This window comes from Amblyraja radiata, chromosome 5, assembly GCF_010909765.2.
Source record: "Amblyraja radiata isolate CabotCenter1 chromosome 5, sAmbRad1.1.pri, whole genome shotgun sequence".
Classification (NCBI taxonomy): Eukaryota; Metazoa; Chordata; class Chondrichthyes; order Rajiformes; family Rajidae; genus Amblyraja; species Amblyraja radiata.
In genome coordinates this window covers 31,611,813-31,630,461 of record NC_045960.1, presented here as the reverse complement: position 1 = coordinate 31,630,461, position 18,649 = coordinate 31,611,813, and the positions used below count along the sequence as shown (strand labels likewise).

General features: G+C 43.0%; 1 protein-coding gene across 4 annotated transcripts in view; it reads left to right on the top strand.

Moving 5' to 3' along the window:
* Positions 1–779: 779 nt before the first annotated feature.
* Positions 780–18,649, top strand: part of hbs1l (HBS1 like translational GTPase) — a 151,362-nt gene continuing 133,492 nt past the window's right edge. For 2 of the 4 annotated variants that reach the window (XM_033020936.1, XM_033020934.1), the window contains exons 1-2: positions 780–925; positions 17,928–17,993. In XM_033020936.1, coding sequence (XP_032876827.1) covers positions 883–925; positions 17,928–17,993 — 109 coding nt within the window. In that variant the 5' untranslated portion in view covers positions 780–882. The remainder of the gene's footprint in view (positions 926–17,927; positions 17,994–18,649) is intronic. The other 2 variants (XM_033020935.1, XM_033020938.1) reach the window with 2 other exon arrangements.

Sequence of the window (18,649 nt, the reverse complement as noted above, 5' to 3'; positions counted from 1 at the left end):
AGATGGATTGAGCGGTTCCGTGCGTCAAACCCTATGACCCTGTGACCTTACGTGCAACCCCCCTATTGAGTCAATAATCTAAATAGATACAATTGTGGATTTGTGCAGCCTGCAGTACGCTGTGGCCTACTGCTGACATATTTGTCAGATACATTTATTTATAAATCTCATTGAAATGAATACGCAGGTCTGTACACACACAGCTCTGCTGGCGAGAATATTTATCCCAAATGACCCATGACTTGGGCATGCGCAGTTGAAATACCGAACTCGCTTATTAAGGTGCAACCCGTCCCTTTTGTACAGGTCACCCCTGCCCCAGACAATATCCCAGTGATTTAGAAATCTAAATCCCTGCCCCCTATCTCCCTGATCCTACCCTCACTAGGTACTGGCTACAATCGAGCCATTTTCAGTGTAGATACATGAGGAGGGAATAAGTTTAGTGCAAGGTCGGCGTGGACTCGGTGTGTTGAAGTGCCTGTTTCCATGCTGCATCTCTGAAAATAAATGCTTCATTCATTCATTAATGGCCAGGCATGTGTCACTCACGCTCTGGGAGCGCACTGCCGCCGGCCGCGCGCGTCCGCACTCACTCACTCACTCACTCGCGCGTGCGCGCGCGCCCCTTCCCTGAGAGCGAGAATGCCACGTGATGGACATGCGCACAGGTAGTTGGGAGAGCTGGAGGCGGCCGGGGGAGGGCGAAGCTGCGCGTGCGCGAGTGGAGGATGTTGGCGTCCGTGCGCGACGGGGAAGGTTGGCGACTGCGTGCGCGTGTCCGGCCGCTTGGTGACCTGCGCATGCGCGTCCCTCTGGTCCGGGAGACATGGCGACAGCGGCGGCCTGAGCATCTCGCAGTGTGTGTAAGCCGAGAGCAGAATGGCGCGGCATAGAAATGTTCGCGGGCTCAAGTACGATGAAGGTATTGAGCACTAGGAGTGTCGTGGGCTGATTTGTTCTCCCGATTGCCGGCTGGCAGAGGCTGGCAGAGGGTGGTGGCGGCAGCGGCTCCGGGCCCTGTGTCCGTTTTACTCGAAGTGGGAGGGGAAGCTCGGCCTTGGGTTTTACATCCAGCACTGATATGTGTAATTAAAGCTACCTTAGTGAAATGCTGCAAAGTAATAATTGATTGAATGAAATTATTTATAAAACCTATCATGAGGGGATGTTAAACACATTTCGAACTCGGTTTTGATTTTGTGCACAACAAGTAAAGTTGTAAACCACATTTTCCAAGTGGTGGATACAATTAAAGAATTGCTTGCATATATCACTTTGATAACTAATAGGATAACTGCTTTTGAGTGCAGTTCATTTAATTACTGGATACTCTATTTGCTAATTCCTGCAAAATCTGTTGGGACTTGACAGCATACTTTATTTCTTAATTATGATCCTTCATAGCACTGAAACTTATTCTGATGTTTAAGGTGTAATTTTAAGTGTAAACGCGTGTTCAGTAAAGTGATACTTTACTTTTAAAAAAATGTACTCTGCCAATGATAATCTCAGTGTGGTACCTTATTGTAAGGGTGCTGTGAAGTTGATTACATTTCCACATGTCACACAAATGTTCTTAAGTTTGACTCAACTACTCAAACAACAACCTAAATGAATCAATATGTATCTATGTTTTCATATGATTGCACTTTAACTGATGGCCTTAACATAGGAAGATGTCCTGAATGATGATGATAATGTCCAAAGATGTATACAAGCAGAGTATCTTAGTCAAGAGTGGTTAATTGTCATATGCATCAGCAAAGTAACAATGAAATTCTTACTGCATTTTATAGGTCCAATAATGCACAAGTAAATATACAATAATCAATAACATAATAATAATCGGTAAAACTGAACAACCAAACTGTAATAGTGCCAAACTGAAGGATAAAGTGCAACCAAATCAAAGTCCAAGCAGATCATTGTTGTTGCTGAGGTAGGATTGTGTTTAGTGCTGTGCAATGTTCAAGAGCCTGATGATTGCTGGGAAGAAGAAGAAGTAGTAGTGGTCATGATTATACCTTCACGATGGAAGAAGTGAGTGTGGTTCTTTGATGTTTAGAGATGCAAACTGGAAACAAGCCCCACAGCCCACCAATCCATGCTGACCATTGATCACCCATTCACACTAGTTATCCCATTTTCTCTTTCACTCCCTACTAGGGGCAATTTAGAGGCCAATTAACCTACAAATCCGCACGTCTTTAGGATTTGGGAGGAAACCGAAGTCGACGGAGAAAACCCATGCAGTCCAGGGAGAATGTGCAAACTCCACAGAGACAGCACCCGAGATCAGGATCGAACCTGGGTTTCTGGCGCTGTGACACCGTTACCAACTGCAGCACAGTGCTGCCTACTGTATTAGCTGCCTTTTTCAGGCAGTGCTTCCTATCAATGGTCGGGAGGTCAGTACCGTGATGAACTGTGCAGTGTCTACCACTTTTTGCAGCCTTAGTTCTGAGCGTTCGAGTTACCGAACGAGACCATGATACAACATGTTCTCTATCTTCAGGCCAAGTCCACACACAAGATTAGTTGTTTAGCCAGAGCTGCATACAATGGTGTCTGTCTTGTGCTTCTTGTGCGTGGTGGTGGAAAGGGCCGCGATGTGAATGCTCTTTCCTTCACCCCATGTTCTCTATAATAGAGAAACAAGGAACTGCAGATGGTGGTTTACAAAAAAAGGCACAAAGTGCTGGAGTAACTCAATGGGTCAGGCAGCATCTCTGGAGAAGAAGATAGGTGACTTTTCGGGTTGGGAAATCAAAATGTATTGTCTTTCTCCTGACTGGTTAGCATGCAACAAAAGCTTTTCACTGTACCTCAGTACACGTAACAATAAACTAAACTGAACCAAACTGAACTGGGATCCTTCTTCGGACCGATCGTCTTCAGAGAAAAATTGAAAAGAATATCGGTGCCAGAACCGTGAAAGACAGAAAATACTGGTTCGTGGAAATTTGAAATGAAGAATTCTGCAAAAACCCATTGGCTCAGGTTACATCTGTGGAGTGAAAAAAATACTGAGTTGCATCATAAATAGTCAGGGATTACAAGGCAAAAGGAATCTGAAAAAAAAGTATGCTGGAAACACCAAACAGGTAAAGCAATATCGTCAGTGAGAAGAATAGAATTAGCACTGACTGTCAGTTACTCCAAACACAGGGCTCCGTGATGAAATATCTTTGATCTGAAATGCTGACTATATTACTGCTTCCCAAAGATGTTGACCTTCCCACTAAGCGCACCAGCATTGCCTGCTCTTGCACTGGAACTAGCCAGGTCTGACACTGGAAATGATGGTTAGATGAATTGTTGAACTCTTAATCTCATGAGATGAGATTGTTATTCTTCAAACTTCCTTTGGGATTCATTGGAAAAAAAAGTTAAGATGCCAAAGTTTGGTTCAGAGGGTACATGAATCTCGAATTCTCTGACCTACAGTGTCCTCCATAATGTTTGGGACAAACACCCGTCATTTATTTATTTGCCTCTGTTCCACAATTTGAGATTTGTAATGGAAAAAATCACATGTGGTTAAAGTGCATTGTTAGATTTTAATAAAGGCGGCTAACCAGTGGTTTGCATCTTGCAGTGTAGCCTCTGTATTTCTGTTCATGAAGTCTTCTGCGGAAAGTGGTCATTGACAAATCCACACCTGACTCCTGAAGAGTGTTTCTGACAGGTGTTTGGGGATTTTTCTTTATTATAGAGAGAATTCTTCTGTCATCAGCTGTGGAGGGCTTCCTTGGCCTGCCAGTCCATTTGCGATTAGTAAGCTCACCAGTGCTCTCTTTCTATTTAATGATGTTATAAACAGTTGATTTTGGTAAGCCTAAGGTTTGGCTGATGTCTCTAACAGTTTTATTCTTGGTTCTCAGTCTCACAATGGCTTCTTTAACTTTCATTGACACAACTTTGGTCCTCATGTTGATAAACAGCAATAAAAGTTTCCAAAGGTGATGGAAAGACTAGGTGCTGAGAAATCTCTTATACCTGCATGAAGGAGGCAATTACAAACACCTGTGAAGCCATGTGTTCCAAACATTATGGTGCCCTGAAATGGGGGGACCATGTATAAACATAGCTGTAATTTCTACATGGTGAAACCAAAATGTATAAAAATAGCCTTTATTAAAATCTGACAATGTGCACTTTAACCACATGTGATTTTTTTTTCTATTACAAATCTCAAAGTGTGAAGTACAGAGGCAAATAACTAAATGATGGGTCTTTGTCCCAAACATTATGGAGGGCACTGTATCTTTGGCCTCAAAGATGAAAGGCAATTAGAGCTCAGGACTGTGGAAATGTTCTACAAAGAGTTCATTCAATTCTGTGTTTGGGGGATTTCTCCAAAATAGAGTAAATCACATTGTGAGCACTGAAGCGGAAGGGCTAATGAATCACCCCTTCACCCGTAAGCCGTGTTTTGGTCCATGGATGGTGTAAAGGAAAGAGATAAAAAAAGTCCGGGTTTACATCTCTCACGGTTGCAAGGGAGTGTGCCTGTAGAAGGGGAATGGTTGTTGGCGGAAGTGGAAGAGCGAACCAGGAGTTGGGAAGGAAGAGTCTTTGTGAAATGGGGGGGATGGGGAGGGGGGGATGTCATTGCAAATTTTGGAAATTATTGATTTGCATGTGGAGGCTGATGGGGTGAAAGGCAAGAGGAGATTCTTCTCTTGGTCTAGGTGAGATGAAAGAGGGTGAGAGTAAAAGGTGTGGTAATTTGAACAGACTTGGTTAATGCCCTATCTGGTGGAAGGAGACTCTTTTATAGAAAGCGTTTTCATTAGATCAAATGTGATGGAGCCGTGGAAAATGGAATGGAGTCTTCAAAAGGAGCTGTGTATGAGGGAGTGTCAAGATATTCTAACAGGAAGCAGGGTGGGAGAAGATTACATTAGCTTTTAGTTGCCTGTCATTTTAATTTTCCAACCCACTCCCACTCTGACCTTTGGCTTTCATTTCTCGTACTGTTCCAATGTAAGCACGAAAAATAACAACTCATCTGATGGTGAGGTTTACTATAGCTTTCACGGGTCAACAAATTCAGCTATTTCGGATAATTGTCCTTTCCAGCTTGTTGGAACTGACCCATTGTAGTGTAAGTACAGGGAATGTTGGCAGTTTTCGAGGGATGGATGCCAATTTTGAGAAGGAATGATGGGTTGGCATTTGGGGTCAATTACCTGTTTTGGTGAGTGGGGTCACTGGCTCTGTTTCTCCCTTGATGGATGCTGCCCAGCTTGCTGTGTGATTTTAGTATGTCCCTTTTTTCAGATTTGCATGATGTTGTAGATTTTTGCCTTTCAAACTAACATATGTAACCTGTCCTGCATAAGCTGTATTCTGTATCTCACACATTTTCGCTTGGTTTCCATTTATCACAGACCTTCCCTTTGTCTCTCCACTCCTTTTCTTTCACTGACAGGAAATATACCTGCATTTGTTTACCCAGTTCGGATGAAAGGTCATTGGAGGCAATCTTGCCGTAAGAAATCTATTTTCTTGTTTTATCCGTGATGTGCCTTTCTAAATGAATAATTTATAATTGATTCTAAAAATTTCCCTTCCTCTAAACTAACTGACTTGTAATTACTTGGTTTGATGATTTTACCAGTCGTCCAGTTATAGAACATAGAACAGTACAGCACAGGCAATAGGCCCTTCGGCCCGCCCACAATGTTTGTGCTGAACATGATGCCTAGCCAGGGCTTTCACTTCACTTTTTTTCCCTGTTGCCATCCGGGCAACCTTGGCAGCTTTTTAGGTTGCCAAATGACAGTTTAGGTGGTCATTTAAGACGGCTTGCATGACGCGTGTGATAATGTGCTCGGACGAAGTGCATAGTTACCAGTCGGAATTATGGTCAATGAAGCATTCACATATTATTTCTGCTTCAAATAAAGTGGCAAACTAAACAAATTCACCAATCAAGACATGATATATACCATAATGACATGCAGCAAATTTATAATACAGTATCTCAACTCTTTTTACACGTTGCAATTAATGCAATTTCTATTATCTCTTTCCACTTCCAAACAAAAATCTGGTTGGATTATTCAGCATATAATCAACCTCGATGAGATCAAGTGCAGGCTTGGCGATCGCTTCGCACAACACCTCCACTCAGTTCGCAATAACCAACCTGATCTCCCGGTGGCTCAGCACTTCAACTCCCCCTCCCATTCCGAATCCGACCTTTCTGTCCTGGGCCTCCTCCATGGCCAGAGTGAGGCCCACTGCAAATTGGAGGAACAGCACCTCATATTTTGCTTGGGTAGTTTACACCCCAGCGATATGAACATTGCTTCTCCAATTTCAGGTAGTCCTTGCTTTCTCCTCCGCTTCCCAGGTCTCCCTCAGCCCACTGTCTCTGCCTCTTCCTTTTTTCTTCCCTCCCCACCTCCCCCCCGCACCCTCACATCAGTCTGAAGAATGGTCTCGACCCGAAATGTTGCCTATTTCCTGCGCTCCATAGATGCTGCCTCACCTGCTGAGTTTCTCCAGCATTTTTGTCTACGTTGACAACGTGCAACCCATTCAAACAAGTTCGGTTATCCCACTTTCCTCACCCACGTCCTGCACATTAGGGGCAATTTTACAGCGACAAGTTAACCTACAAAGCCAATGCATCTTTGGGATGTGGGAGGAAACCCACATGCTTGCAGGGAGAATGTGCAAATTCAACACAGTGCCCGAGAACAGGATCAAACTCAGATCTCTGGCGTGTGAGGCAGCAAGTCCACCAGCTGTGCCACTATATTTTATTTTCCAACACAAATTTTAAGTTGATAACTTTGGTTACTAAAAAAAAAGAAACCATCCATTTTCAGTCTTAAATCTCTAAGTGACGCTATGTCCCCCTTTACAGCTACTGTATGTTTTAATTCAGTTCAAGACTATGGGGCAATACATAGACCATAAAGTTGCGGCCTAAAATTGCCAGAGACCCGGAATTGTACTGAATAACACCACGCTCCATTTCTCATCAGTCCAATCTTTATATTTCAAGGCACATGGGTGTCCAACACTTAAGTTGCTTTTTTCATCGGTCTGGCTATACAATTGGCTTCATGGTCTCGACCCGAAACGTTGCCTATTTCCTGCGCTCCATAGATGCTGCCTCACCTGCTGAGTTTCTCCAATGAGGCCCTGGTGCATGGTGCTTGAGCTTATTGAGACTCCTGCTGCCTCAATCTATTTTCAGGGCATCACTTGTCTTACTCAGATCCTTACTTTCTCGAATCAGCAAGGCCTAATCTCTTGGCGGTGTCTTCTTTTGCATCTGATCAGCCCATCCTCTTGGGCATAAGTGATCTGGTTTGATCCCTTGCATGACAGCCCTGGATACAGAAGCTTAGTTCGCCCCCACCAAATTTTTCTATTTCTGTTGGGATTCCTTCATTTACAGTGTTCTGATTTGGTGCTGTATTATCTACACATTACTAAAACTATCTGTTTGCTTGTGTGCGTGAGTGACGTTGCAGAACTCCGCCAGAACGGTACACGATAGCGCTACAATTTTTGGCCCACCTTACTTGCCGTTGTCCTGGGATGTAAAAGAGACAAGTTTTGTTCGGATTGATGTTATATTTTACACGTTATTGACAATTGAAACTTTACAAAAGCCACTTTTCAACACTTTTCCACTTGCCATGCCCTTCAGCCGCGTCACAATGACGTCACAATGGGATCCCGAATCTCATTTACTTAAAAAATCTCGATTTCCAAAAAAACTCAGTTTTAATCAAATTCTTCCATTTTCATTCATGTTTTGGTTTTTAAAGAAAAAATGCGATTTTCATTGAGAATTCCATTTAAGAAAATAACGTGATTTTCATTGTGGGTAGGTGGGATAGGGGGGAGGTGAGGTGTGGAGGAGCAAGAGGATAGAGGGAGAGGAGGGGGTAGGGAGGGGAGAGGGGTTATGGAGGGAGTGACTGAGGGTAGGGGAAAGGAGAAAGGATGAGGGGAGGGAGGATGAGAGGGAAAAGAAGAGGGAAGGTAAAGAGGCCTGGCATGGGCCGACCGCGCCTGCTCAGTTAGGTGAGTGTTACTGGGGGACTATTGCGTTGGGGAATGGGACCCCGTTAAAAAATTAATAAATACTAGACCAAGTGGGCCAATACTAGACCTGTTCCCCAACGCGTCCCACTTGGATGATGCAATCTTGCATTATTCATCCAACTGAAGTGAAATTTCACATCAATCACTGGTAATGAATACCGAGAGAATGAAAAATGACTACAAGAACTTTGTCAGAGAAGTTTTTAGAGATTCAGACAAATGTAAGAATAAATGGTAGGTTTAGGAACTCATTATATGAAAAAAATAGCAACATCAGCCTGTGTTTCAATTAATTTGTACAAAGATGTATTTGTATAGACTCAGGATCAGTTCCTGTGGATTGGAGGGTAGCTAATGTTATCCCACTTTTTAAGAAAGGCGGGAGAGAGAAAACGGGGAATTATCGACCAATTAGCCTGACATCGGTTGTGGGGAAGATGCTGGAGTCAATTATAAAAGATGAGATAGCCGCACATTTGTATAGCAGTAACAGGATCGGACCGAGTCAGCATGGATTTACGAAGGGGAAATCATGCTTGACTAATCTTCTGGAATTTTTTGAAGATGTAACTAGGAAAATGGACAAGGGAGAGCCAGTGGATGTAGTATACCTGGACTTTCAGATAAGGTCCCACATCGGAGATTAGTGGGCAAAATTAGGGCACATGGTATTGGGGGTAGAGTGCTGACATGGATAGAGAAGTGGTTGGCAGACAGGAAACAAAGAGAAGGGATTAACGGGTCCCTTTCAGAATGGCAGGCAGTGACTAGTGGGGTACCGCAAGGCTTGGTGCTGGGACCGCAGCTATTTACAATATACATCAATGATTTGGATGAAGGGATTCTAAGTAACATTAGCAAATTTGCAGATGACACAATGCTGGGTGGCAGTGTGAACTGTGAGGCGGATGCTATGAGAATGCAGGGTGACTTGGACAGGTTGGGGGAGTGGGCAGATGCATGGCAGATGAAGTTTAATGCAGATAAATGTGAGGTTATTCACTTTGGTAGCAAAAACAGGAAGGCAGATTACTATCTAAATGGCGTCAAGTTGGGAAAAGGGGAAGTACAACGGGATCTGGGTGTCCTTGTACATCAGTCTATGAAAGTAAGCATGCAGGTACAGCAGGCAGTGAAGAAAGCGAATGGCATGTTGACCTTTATAACAAGAGTAATCGAATATAGGAGCAAAGAGGTCCTTCTGCAGTTGTACAGATCCCTAGTGAGACCACGCCTGGAGTATTGTGTGCAGTTTTGGTCCCCTATTTTGAGGAAGGACATTCTTGCTATTGAGGGAGTGCAGCGTAGGTTTACTAGGTTAATTCCCGGGATGGCGGGACTGTCATATGCTGAGCAGCTGGGTTTGTACACTCTGGAGTTTAGAAGGATGAGAAGGGATCTCATTGAAACATATAAGATTGTTAAGGGCTTGGACATGCTAGAGGCAGGAAACATGTTCCCAATGTTGGGGGAGTCCAGAACCAGGGTCCACAGTTTAAGAATAAGGAGTAAGCCATTTAGAACGGAGACGAGGAAACACTTTCTCACAGAGAGTGGTGAGTCTGGAATTCTCTGCCTCAGAGGGTGGTGGAGGAAGGTTCTCTGGATGTTTTCAAGAGAGAGCTAGATAAGGCTCTTAAAAATAGCGGAGTCAGGGGATATGGGGAGAAGGCAGGAACGGGGTACTGATTGGGGATGATCAGCCATGATCACATTGAATGGCTCGAAGGGCCAAATGGCCTACTCCTGCACCTATTGTCTATTGAATAAGGATACCTCTCATTCTAACTTCAATAAATACATATGTGATCAGTATGTCCAATTGGTTATTTTGTTAATATTTTATTGGATTGGATAAACAATGAGTGCAGCCCAAAAAGTTCGAATATTCGAAAGCCTTTTGCTTCTTTTTAACAGCAATGGTGTTTGGATTTTTCATCCGAGCTATATTGTATGTTCATGTAAAGTGGCAAATGTATTTCTGGGACTAACCATTACTGCTAGGAAGGTGATGCCATTACATCAGCTATGGTTGTCATAGGTTGGTTGATAGCCCTTTGGCCTTTTGAGTCAAAAAGTTGTCGACTTGAGTTCCACATCGGATGCAGAGGTAGAAATATCTGGTTTGACACTTCTTCACTGAAGGAGTCCTGTACAGTGAAGGTGTCATTTTTTATGACATCTTAAGCCCCATCTTCCCTTGGGTAGTTATAAGTTCCAATAACACTCTTTGAAAAATAACAAGGATTTATCTCCAATTATGTAATTATGTTCTGGGTCATATTTATCTATTAATGAATTTACCCCCAAAATATTGCAGTGATTATTATATTGTTGTTTGTGCAAACTAGCTCCGGTCCTTTATTTCCGTGCAGCATTCACAGAGGCCATTTCAGGTCATCGCGCCTATATTGCCTCAAAGGTCAACCCAAAATCTGCTTATTTTCACAATAACATTAAGAGTTTCATTATTCTGTGTTTGGTTCATATGACAATTCATTACTCTTGACTCTTTTATCTCTATATTTCTTTCAACTTTTTATTGCCCATCCCATATTCCACCACCCCATATGTAGGGATAAATACAGTGGTGAATTAATCAACCACATGTCTTTGTGGAGGAAACCCTTGAGATCACAGGGAGAAGATACAAACTCCATGCAAACTTCACAGCTCAGGTTTGTATCAAGTTTGTGGAACAGAGGCAGCAGTGTTCCTCCCTTTGTTGTTTTGTATCCTGTCTCTCTACTTTTGCTTCTTGTATTATATCTAAGGCTCAATCATGGCATATTATGTTCCTATACTCTGACACTACAAATACAAAAGCAGATTAAAAATGTACCATATTTTGTGGGAGTAATATTGGAAAAGACAGTAACTATAAGATGGAGAATGATGGGAATAAACATTTGATCTTTCAGCAACTATAAAAGGAAAAGTCAAATGTTGGGACTGAATTTGAAAAAAGAGAATAATATTAAAACTATTTAGACGTTTGTGTTTTCTGTGGTTGGCAGATTGGTCAAACGTTTTTACCCAATTAAAAAAAAAAAAATTTTGTATCACTTTAGCTTGAAAATTAACCTGCTTATTTTCAATTGAACATTTTGTTCAGCAGTTGATAATACTGCCAGGGTATTTTATTAAAGCTAGATCATAGGTTTAGATCGAATATTCCAAAGCAGTAATTATATAATTCCATGTCAGGATCATTTATAACGTGAATAGGAACCTGCTGGTGGCAGTGTTCCTGCACAACTGCTGCTATTCTCATTGCAAGCAGCGATTGTGGGATTTTAAAGTTGCTGTTAGAGCTGTCTAGGTGAAAAACAGGAGTACGTGGAAGAAGCGAAAGTGCTGTATGGTTGACGAGATAACAGCTAAGTGGACTGCTTTGTCTTGCATGACATTGAGGCTGGTGTAACTGCACTCATCTGGGCAAGTGGAGAGTAGATTGCGTTGTGTGTAATTGCTATAGATATACTAAAATTAGGAAGAGAAAATATATATCTTGGAAGGGGTGTATAGTTGGTGTACTTGTTGGAGAGACCCTATGAAAGGATAGATTGAAGTAGTAGAAATTTGAACGGGGAATATAGATACTTTAGCGGTGGAAATGTGTTTGCTGCTGACAGTTGAAGTGGATAGAAATTGGGAGAAAGTGATTTGATGTTGAATTTGATCGTGGAAGGTGAGGACAGGGAAATTGGTGCATTCTCTTATTTTGGCATATTTGCTGTATAACTAAAGGTGCTGTGGTCTACAGGTTCTTTGGTGTTATCATTGCAGATTGTAAGTCTACCCAACTACAGCATGCTGAGTGGACAGCACACAACAAAAAACATTTCACTGTACCTCAGTACATGTGACAATGATAAACTAAACTAAGATATCCAAGGTTATGTAGATTGTCAGTGGACAATACATTAAAACATTTTCTAATATCCCATTAGTAATTTATTTTCATTTTTTTCCCTAATTCTAGGCTGAGCAACCGGGCATCCTCGTTCTAAAGAAAAATATGGTGCGCAATCAAATTGCTTGATTGCGCACCAGGTTGTTCTTTAGAACGAGGATGCTATGTTCCATGGTATAATATTACTTATGTTCTGGAAAGAACTCTTCACTTTTATTGTTGCGGAGAGGTTCAATTTCTCATGATTCAATAAAATCTCACCTGACAAGAGTTTATAAATTATGGTCTCCCCCGCTCAGCAAACATTATTTTAAAATGAGAGAAAAAAAACTAGAGTACACATCTTCCTCGGGCACGTAAATTTCAGCTTGTATATTTCAGGTTGTCTAAACAAGCACAGTTTGCTTTTAATTTATCCTCACTGGGTGGAAATTCAAGTTCAAGTGAGTTTATTGTCATGTGTCCCTGTATAGGACAATGAAATTCTTGCTTTGCTTAAGCACACAGAAAAATAGTAAGGCATTTACTACAGTACAGATAAATGTGTCCATACACCATGATATAAATATATACACACATGAATAAATAAACTGCAAATAAAGTGCAAATAACAGAAAGTGGTTGTTAATAATCAGAGTTTTGTCCGAGCCAGGTTTAATAGCCTGATGGCTGAGGGGAAGTAGCTATTCCTGAACCTGGTTGTTGCAGTCTTCAGGCTCCTGTATCTTCTACCTGAAGGTAGCAGGGAGATGAGTGTGTGGCCAGGGTGGTGTGGGTCTTTGATGATACTGCCAGCCTTTTTGAGGCAGCGACTGCGATAAATCCCCTCGATGGAAGGAAGGTCAGAGCCGATGATGGACTGGGCAGTGTTTACTACTTTTTGTAGTCTTTTCCTCTCCAGGGCGCTCAAATTGCCGAACCAAGCCACGATGCAACCGGTCAGCATGCTCTCGACTGTGCACCTGTAGAAGTTAGAGAGAATCTTCCTTGACAATCCGACTCTCCGTAAACTTCTCAGGAAGTAGAGGCGCTGATGTGCTTTTTTGATGATTGCATTAGTGTTCTCGGACCAGGAAAGATCTTCAGAGATGTGCACGCCCAGGAATTTGAAGCTCTTGACCCTTTCAACCATCGACCCGTTGATATAAATGGGGCTGTGGGTCCCCCTCCTACTCCTTCCAAAGTCCACAATCAGTTCCTTGGTTTTGCTGGTGTTGAGGGCCAGGTTATTGCGCTGGCACCATATGGACAGTTGCTCGATCTCTCTTCTATATTCTGACTCATCCCCATCAGTGATACGCCCCACGATGGTGGTGTCATCAGCGAACTTGATGATGGAGTTCGCACTGTGGTTCGCTACGCAGTCATGGGTATAGAGTGAGTACAGCAGGGGGCTGAGCACGCAGCCTTGAGGTGCTCCCGTGCTGATTGTTATCGAGGCTGACACATTTCCACCAATACGAACAGACTGGTCTGTGGACGAGGAATTTGAGGATCCAGTTGCAGAGGGATGCGCAGAGACCCAGTTCTGCGAGTTTGGTAACCAGTTTGGAGGGGATGATTGTGTTAAATGCCGAGCTGTAATCAATGAATAACAGCCTGACATATGAGTTTTTGTTGTCCAAGTGGTCCAGTGCGGAGTGGAGGGCCAGCGAGATCGCATCCACCGTTGATCTGTTGTGGCGGTACGCGAACTGCAGTGGGTCCAGGTTTTTGTCGAGGTAGGAGTTGATTTGCTCCATAATCAACCTCTCAAAGCACTTCATCACCACCGGCGTTAGTGCCACTGGTCGATAGTCATTGAGGCACGTCACCTTACTCTTCTTAGGCACCGGTATAATTGATGCCCTTTTAAAGCAGGTCGGGACCTCAGACCTCAGAAGTGAGAGGTTGAAAATGTCCGTAAAAACTCCCGCCAGTTGGTCCGCACAGGTTTTTAGAACACGACCGGGTATACCATCAGGGCCAGGTGCTTTTCGGGGGTTCACCCCTCTGAAGGATTTCCTGACTTCTCTTCTGACTTTTCTGACCAACCATGGTAACTGGTATCCCCAAAGAAAAATAAAGCTTTGCTTGGCGTGAGCATTTGCATAATGATCTTTAGTAATCCTATCTCCTAATCCCTTTGTTATGGATGAAGGCTTGAAGCGGGATAGTTTTTGATAGTAGGTTTATGTTGAACATGTTGAGCTTGATTAAAATCATGTGGGAAGATTAGGTCAGAATGGGATGGGGAATTATTGACATGCAGCTCGTCGCTCAGTGTATGTTTGCAGACAGAGCAGGCCAGAAAGAAATTAAGGGTGCCTCTACGTTTAAATATTTTAAGTGTTATGCTTTGCATGACCTCAAACACCCATTTTTAACACTGACACAACTCTGGCAAAGTATGGAGTCTTATTCCTTAGCATTTTATTATTTGTAAAGATTTTAAAATTATAATTTTACTGTTTACTTCCCCCTCTATTATATTATGTCACTACCTCATTGTTTTTTTATTTGTTTTGCTTTTTGGATTTGAATTACTATTGGCCTGCACTTACATATAAGATAGAAAGTTCCAGGCAACAATTTTCTCACAGCACCAGCTTCTCCATCAAGCGGGTACCTTTTCAAATTCTACCTGCTATACCTATTCATGAAATATCGACTGTGTTGACAAACCTGATATTTATTGCCATCACTGAATGTAGGACCATCTACCTTATTATATTATTAAATGCCTGACCTTGACCACTTCCTATTCTGTATATTGATTTTAGAAAAAAACGCTGCCACTTACGGCTGTGATTTTTGGCCATCTTACTTAGAGTCCCCCTCCGCTGCGCAGGACAAGAGGATTTTTCCCATCAATGAAAAATGAAAGAGTTATTAGTGTTTAAAAAATGTTGAGAATCTCTCTCCTGAAGGCCACGCCCCATCCGGAAGGACTATAAAAATGTTGAGTGCCTCAGTCAGTCTCTGCAAGATGGGGGAGCGAGAGGGTTACGTCTCTCAGTCTGAGTTTTGAATAACACTGAACACATGTCTACTAAACTGAGTGGTTTTACTGACCTGTCAGTGCCCTTAATGTGGTTTGAAAATATGGTTTGGAAATGCTAAAGCTGTGTTGCCTTTGGTTTGGAAATGCTAAAGCTGTGTTGCCTTTGGTTTGGAAATGCTAAAGCTGTGTTGCCTTTGGTTTGGAAATGCTAAAGCTGTGTTGCCTTTGGTTTGGAAATGCTAAAGCTGTGTTGCCTTCTGTTTGGAAATGCTAAAGCTGTGTTGCCTTTGGTTTGGAAATAACAAAGCTGTGTTGCCTGTGGTTTAGAAATGCTAAAGCTGTGTTGCCTAATTAAAGTTGCCTTGCCCAATTAAAGTTGCCTTGCCTAATTAAAGTTGCCTTAACTTCTGTATAATTAAAAGTCTAATCTTGACCACTTATTGTTTGCGCTTTATATTGATTTTAGAAAAAACACTGCGACATACGGCTGTAATTTTTGGCCATCTTACTCCGCTCATCAGCTGCCAATGATTTTTCCCATCGATGAAAAATAAAGGAGTTATTAGTGTTTTTAAAATGTTGAGATTCTCTCCTGTCAATCACGCCATGAAGGCCACGCCCCTTCTGGTGGGAGGGGGGAGGGACTATAAAACCCAGAAGTGTGGGCGTGGCTCAGTCCCTGCAAGATGGAGGAGGGAGAGGTCACGACTCGCTGTCTTTAGCGGCCTTGCACCCTGCTTGAAATGGTATGAAACTGCACTTGAATTTGGTGGCCTTGCACCCTGCTTGAAATGGAATTTCAAGAAATAGCCGTGAGTCAACTGCCAGCCCACCAGCCGTGAGTGAGTGAGCTGCCAGCACAACAGGCTTGAGTGATTGAGCTGCCAGCCCAAGAATCCATTCGGCCCACATTGTCCATACTAGCCCTCTGGAAAGCCCCCCCCCCCCCCGCCACTGGCTGCCAATATTGGAATTGGTGGAGGTGGAATATTGCGTTGGGGGACCAACCCTCCTATGATGCTGGGACCCAACGGATCCCACTTAGTCTAGTATATTACTAAAACTCTCATCTTGTTTTTTTGTTTGTTTGTTTATTCGTATGTATGTGTGTGAGTTCTGGAAACTGCGCCAAAATGGTATTGTCCTGGGGTGTGCATTAGCCAAGTTTCGTTCAGATTGATGTCATATTTTATGTTATTGACATTTTAAAATTTACAAAAAACACTTTTCCACTTTGCCCGTCAGCAGCGTTCAATGTCACAATGACGTCACAATGGGATCCCAAATCACTTTTTTTTAAATTATTGCGATTTTCATTTACATTGATTTTATTCTAAAAGAAAAACCTTTTAATCAAATTCTTCCATTTTCATTAACAGCTAACATTGTGCTTGGGTTATTTTAAAGAAAAATGCAATTATCATTGAGAATTTCATTTATATTTAAAAAATCGCTATTTTCATTGTGGGGGGGGGGGGTGGGATATGTGGGAGGTGAGGAGTGGGGGAGCAGGGGGATAGTGGGAGATGAGGGGGGTGGAGAGGGTGGGGGAGGTGAGGAAGGAGAAGAGGGGATAGAGGGAGAGGAGTGGGGGAGGTAGGGAATGGGGATAGAGGGAGAGGAGGGCAGTGGGGGAGGTGAGGAGGGAGAGTGGGGAGGGTGGGATAGGGGGGAGGTGAGGAGTGAAGAAGCAGGGGGATAGAGGAAGAGGAGGGGAGTAAGGAGGGAAGAGGAGTTAGGGAGGGAGTGACGGGGGGAAAGGAGAGGGAGGGAGAGGTGTGGGATGGAGTGGAGGAGGAGAGGGGAAAGAAGAGGGAGGGGAAGGGAGTGCTGCGGGATGAGGGGGAATGGAGGAGGATAGGGGTAGGAAGAGATGGAGGGTGGGGAGAGGGAGAATAATGGAGATGGGGAATAGGGGATTAAAGAAGGAGAGTGAGGTGCATTCTCATTGATCTTATATTTTAGAAGTTATTGTCATTTCGAACTTTAAAAAAGTTGCAGTCAGGCCCCGACTTGCCGGCCGCGCCTGCGCAGTTGTGGGAGGGTTGCCGTGACCCGCATCACAACGGGGATCTCTGGCGTCACAACGGGAACCCGTCAGCCGTGCCTGTGCAGTTGTGGGCTATGGGTCAGTGGTGGAATATTGCGTTGGGGGACGGGGCTCAACAGGTCCACACTTGGTCCAATGTAGGGGTCGACAACCTCTTCTGCCAAGGGGCCAGGACACGTGTGTGAGCGGATAGCAGGCACATGGATCCCGCCCCGGATGGCAGGCATCATACTCACTTGTTCCTGGCCTACTGACAATCCCGATCCCGACAGCGAAGCCCAGACACAAAAGGTGCGCGGCCGTGCCGGCGGCTTTGCACAGGATGCGGTACCGCCAGAGCTCGGCACTCGTCCATTGTGGCCACCAGCGCAGGTTTCCTTGGGTCACCGCGCCTGGGCCGGGAGGAGGAGCCCGGCCTCACGCAGGGCGATGGGCAGCACTTTTTCAGTGTTTCACCCGACCCTTGGTCCAAAGATCACCTTCCAGGTACCGGAGGTAAAAAAATATGCTGGAGAAACTCACTCCAGCATTTTTTTCTACCTTCAATTTTTCCAGCATCTGCAGTTCGTTCTTAAACATTCCAGGTACTGGAAATGACGGAAGTCTGTGTACCGGATGATTGAGGATAAAAAAACGCCTGCGGGCCAGATGATTTTGGGTTACGGGCCAGATTTGGCCTGTGGGCCGTAGGTTGCGGACCCCTGGTTTAGTGTGTTAATCGAGTGCTGCCCGAAAGCTCTTAACATCCTTGTAATGGCTTCATGAGCATCATCTTTTAGTCTACTGAGGCCGGAGGGGGTGGACTTGTAATTACAATGTCAGAATTCTGGAAATAATATTTTTTTGTCATTGGACTCTTTACAACATTTCTGAAAATGAATGCTGTTTATTTTTAGACTTTGAAGATGATGATGTCTATGGCCAATCAGTGGAAGACGACTACTGCATTTCACCTGCAACAGGTTTGTCAATATTATCACCTATCTTTGAATTGTAAAAACAGGGTAAACCTGATAGTCATTTTTCTTTATAACCAAAAAATAAGTCTCTTTGCTAGCATATTTTCATATGTATGTTTGTGATTACATATCATTTAAGATACTTCTCGTTCTTTTTATTTTGAAAACTTTGATATGAAACAATTGTTGTTAGAACAAGAAATCAGACAGTTAGAGTTGGATAATGCCAAAGATTCCACGACAGATAAACACAATAAGATAATATTACTGAAATTTAAACTTAATCGAATTTTATCGGCAAGAGTAATAAGACTATTCCAAATTACAAAACAGGAACATTTTGAGTTTGGTGACAAACCACATAAGCTTTTAGCTCGCCAATTGAAAAAACAAGAAAAGGAAAATACTATAACCAAAATTAAATCAGAGAAAGGTGAATTACTAATACTACCTAAAGATATTAATAATAGATTTGCCCAATTTTACCAAAACTTATATACATCTAAAATTAAAAGAGAAGATAGTAAAATAAAAAAATTCTAGATAACTGTAATCTTCCAATACTGGACCTTTTGGAACAAGAGGAACTAGGAGCTCAAATTACAATCAAAGAAATAGGTGAAACAATAAAATCGCTGAAAAATGGTAAGACACCGGGA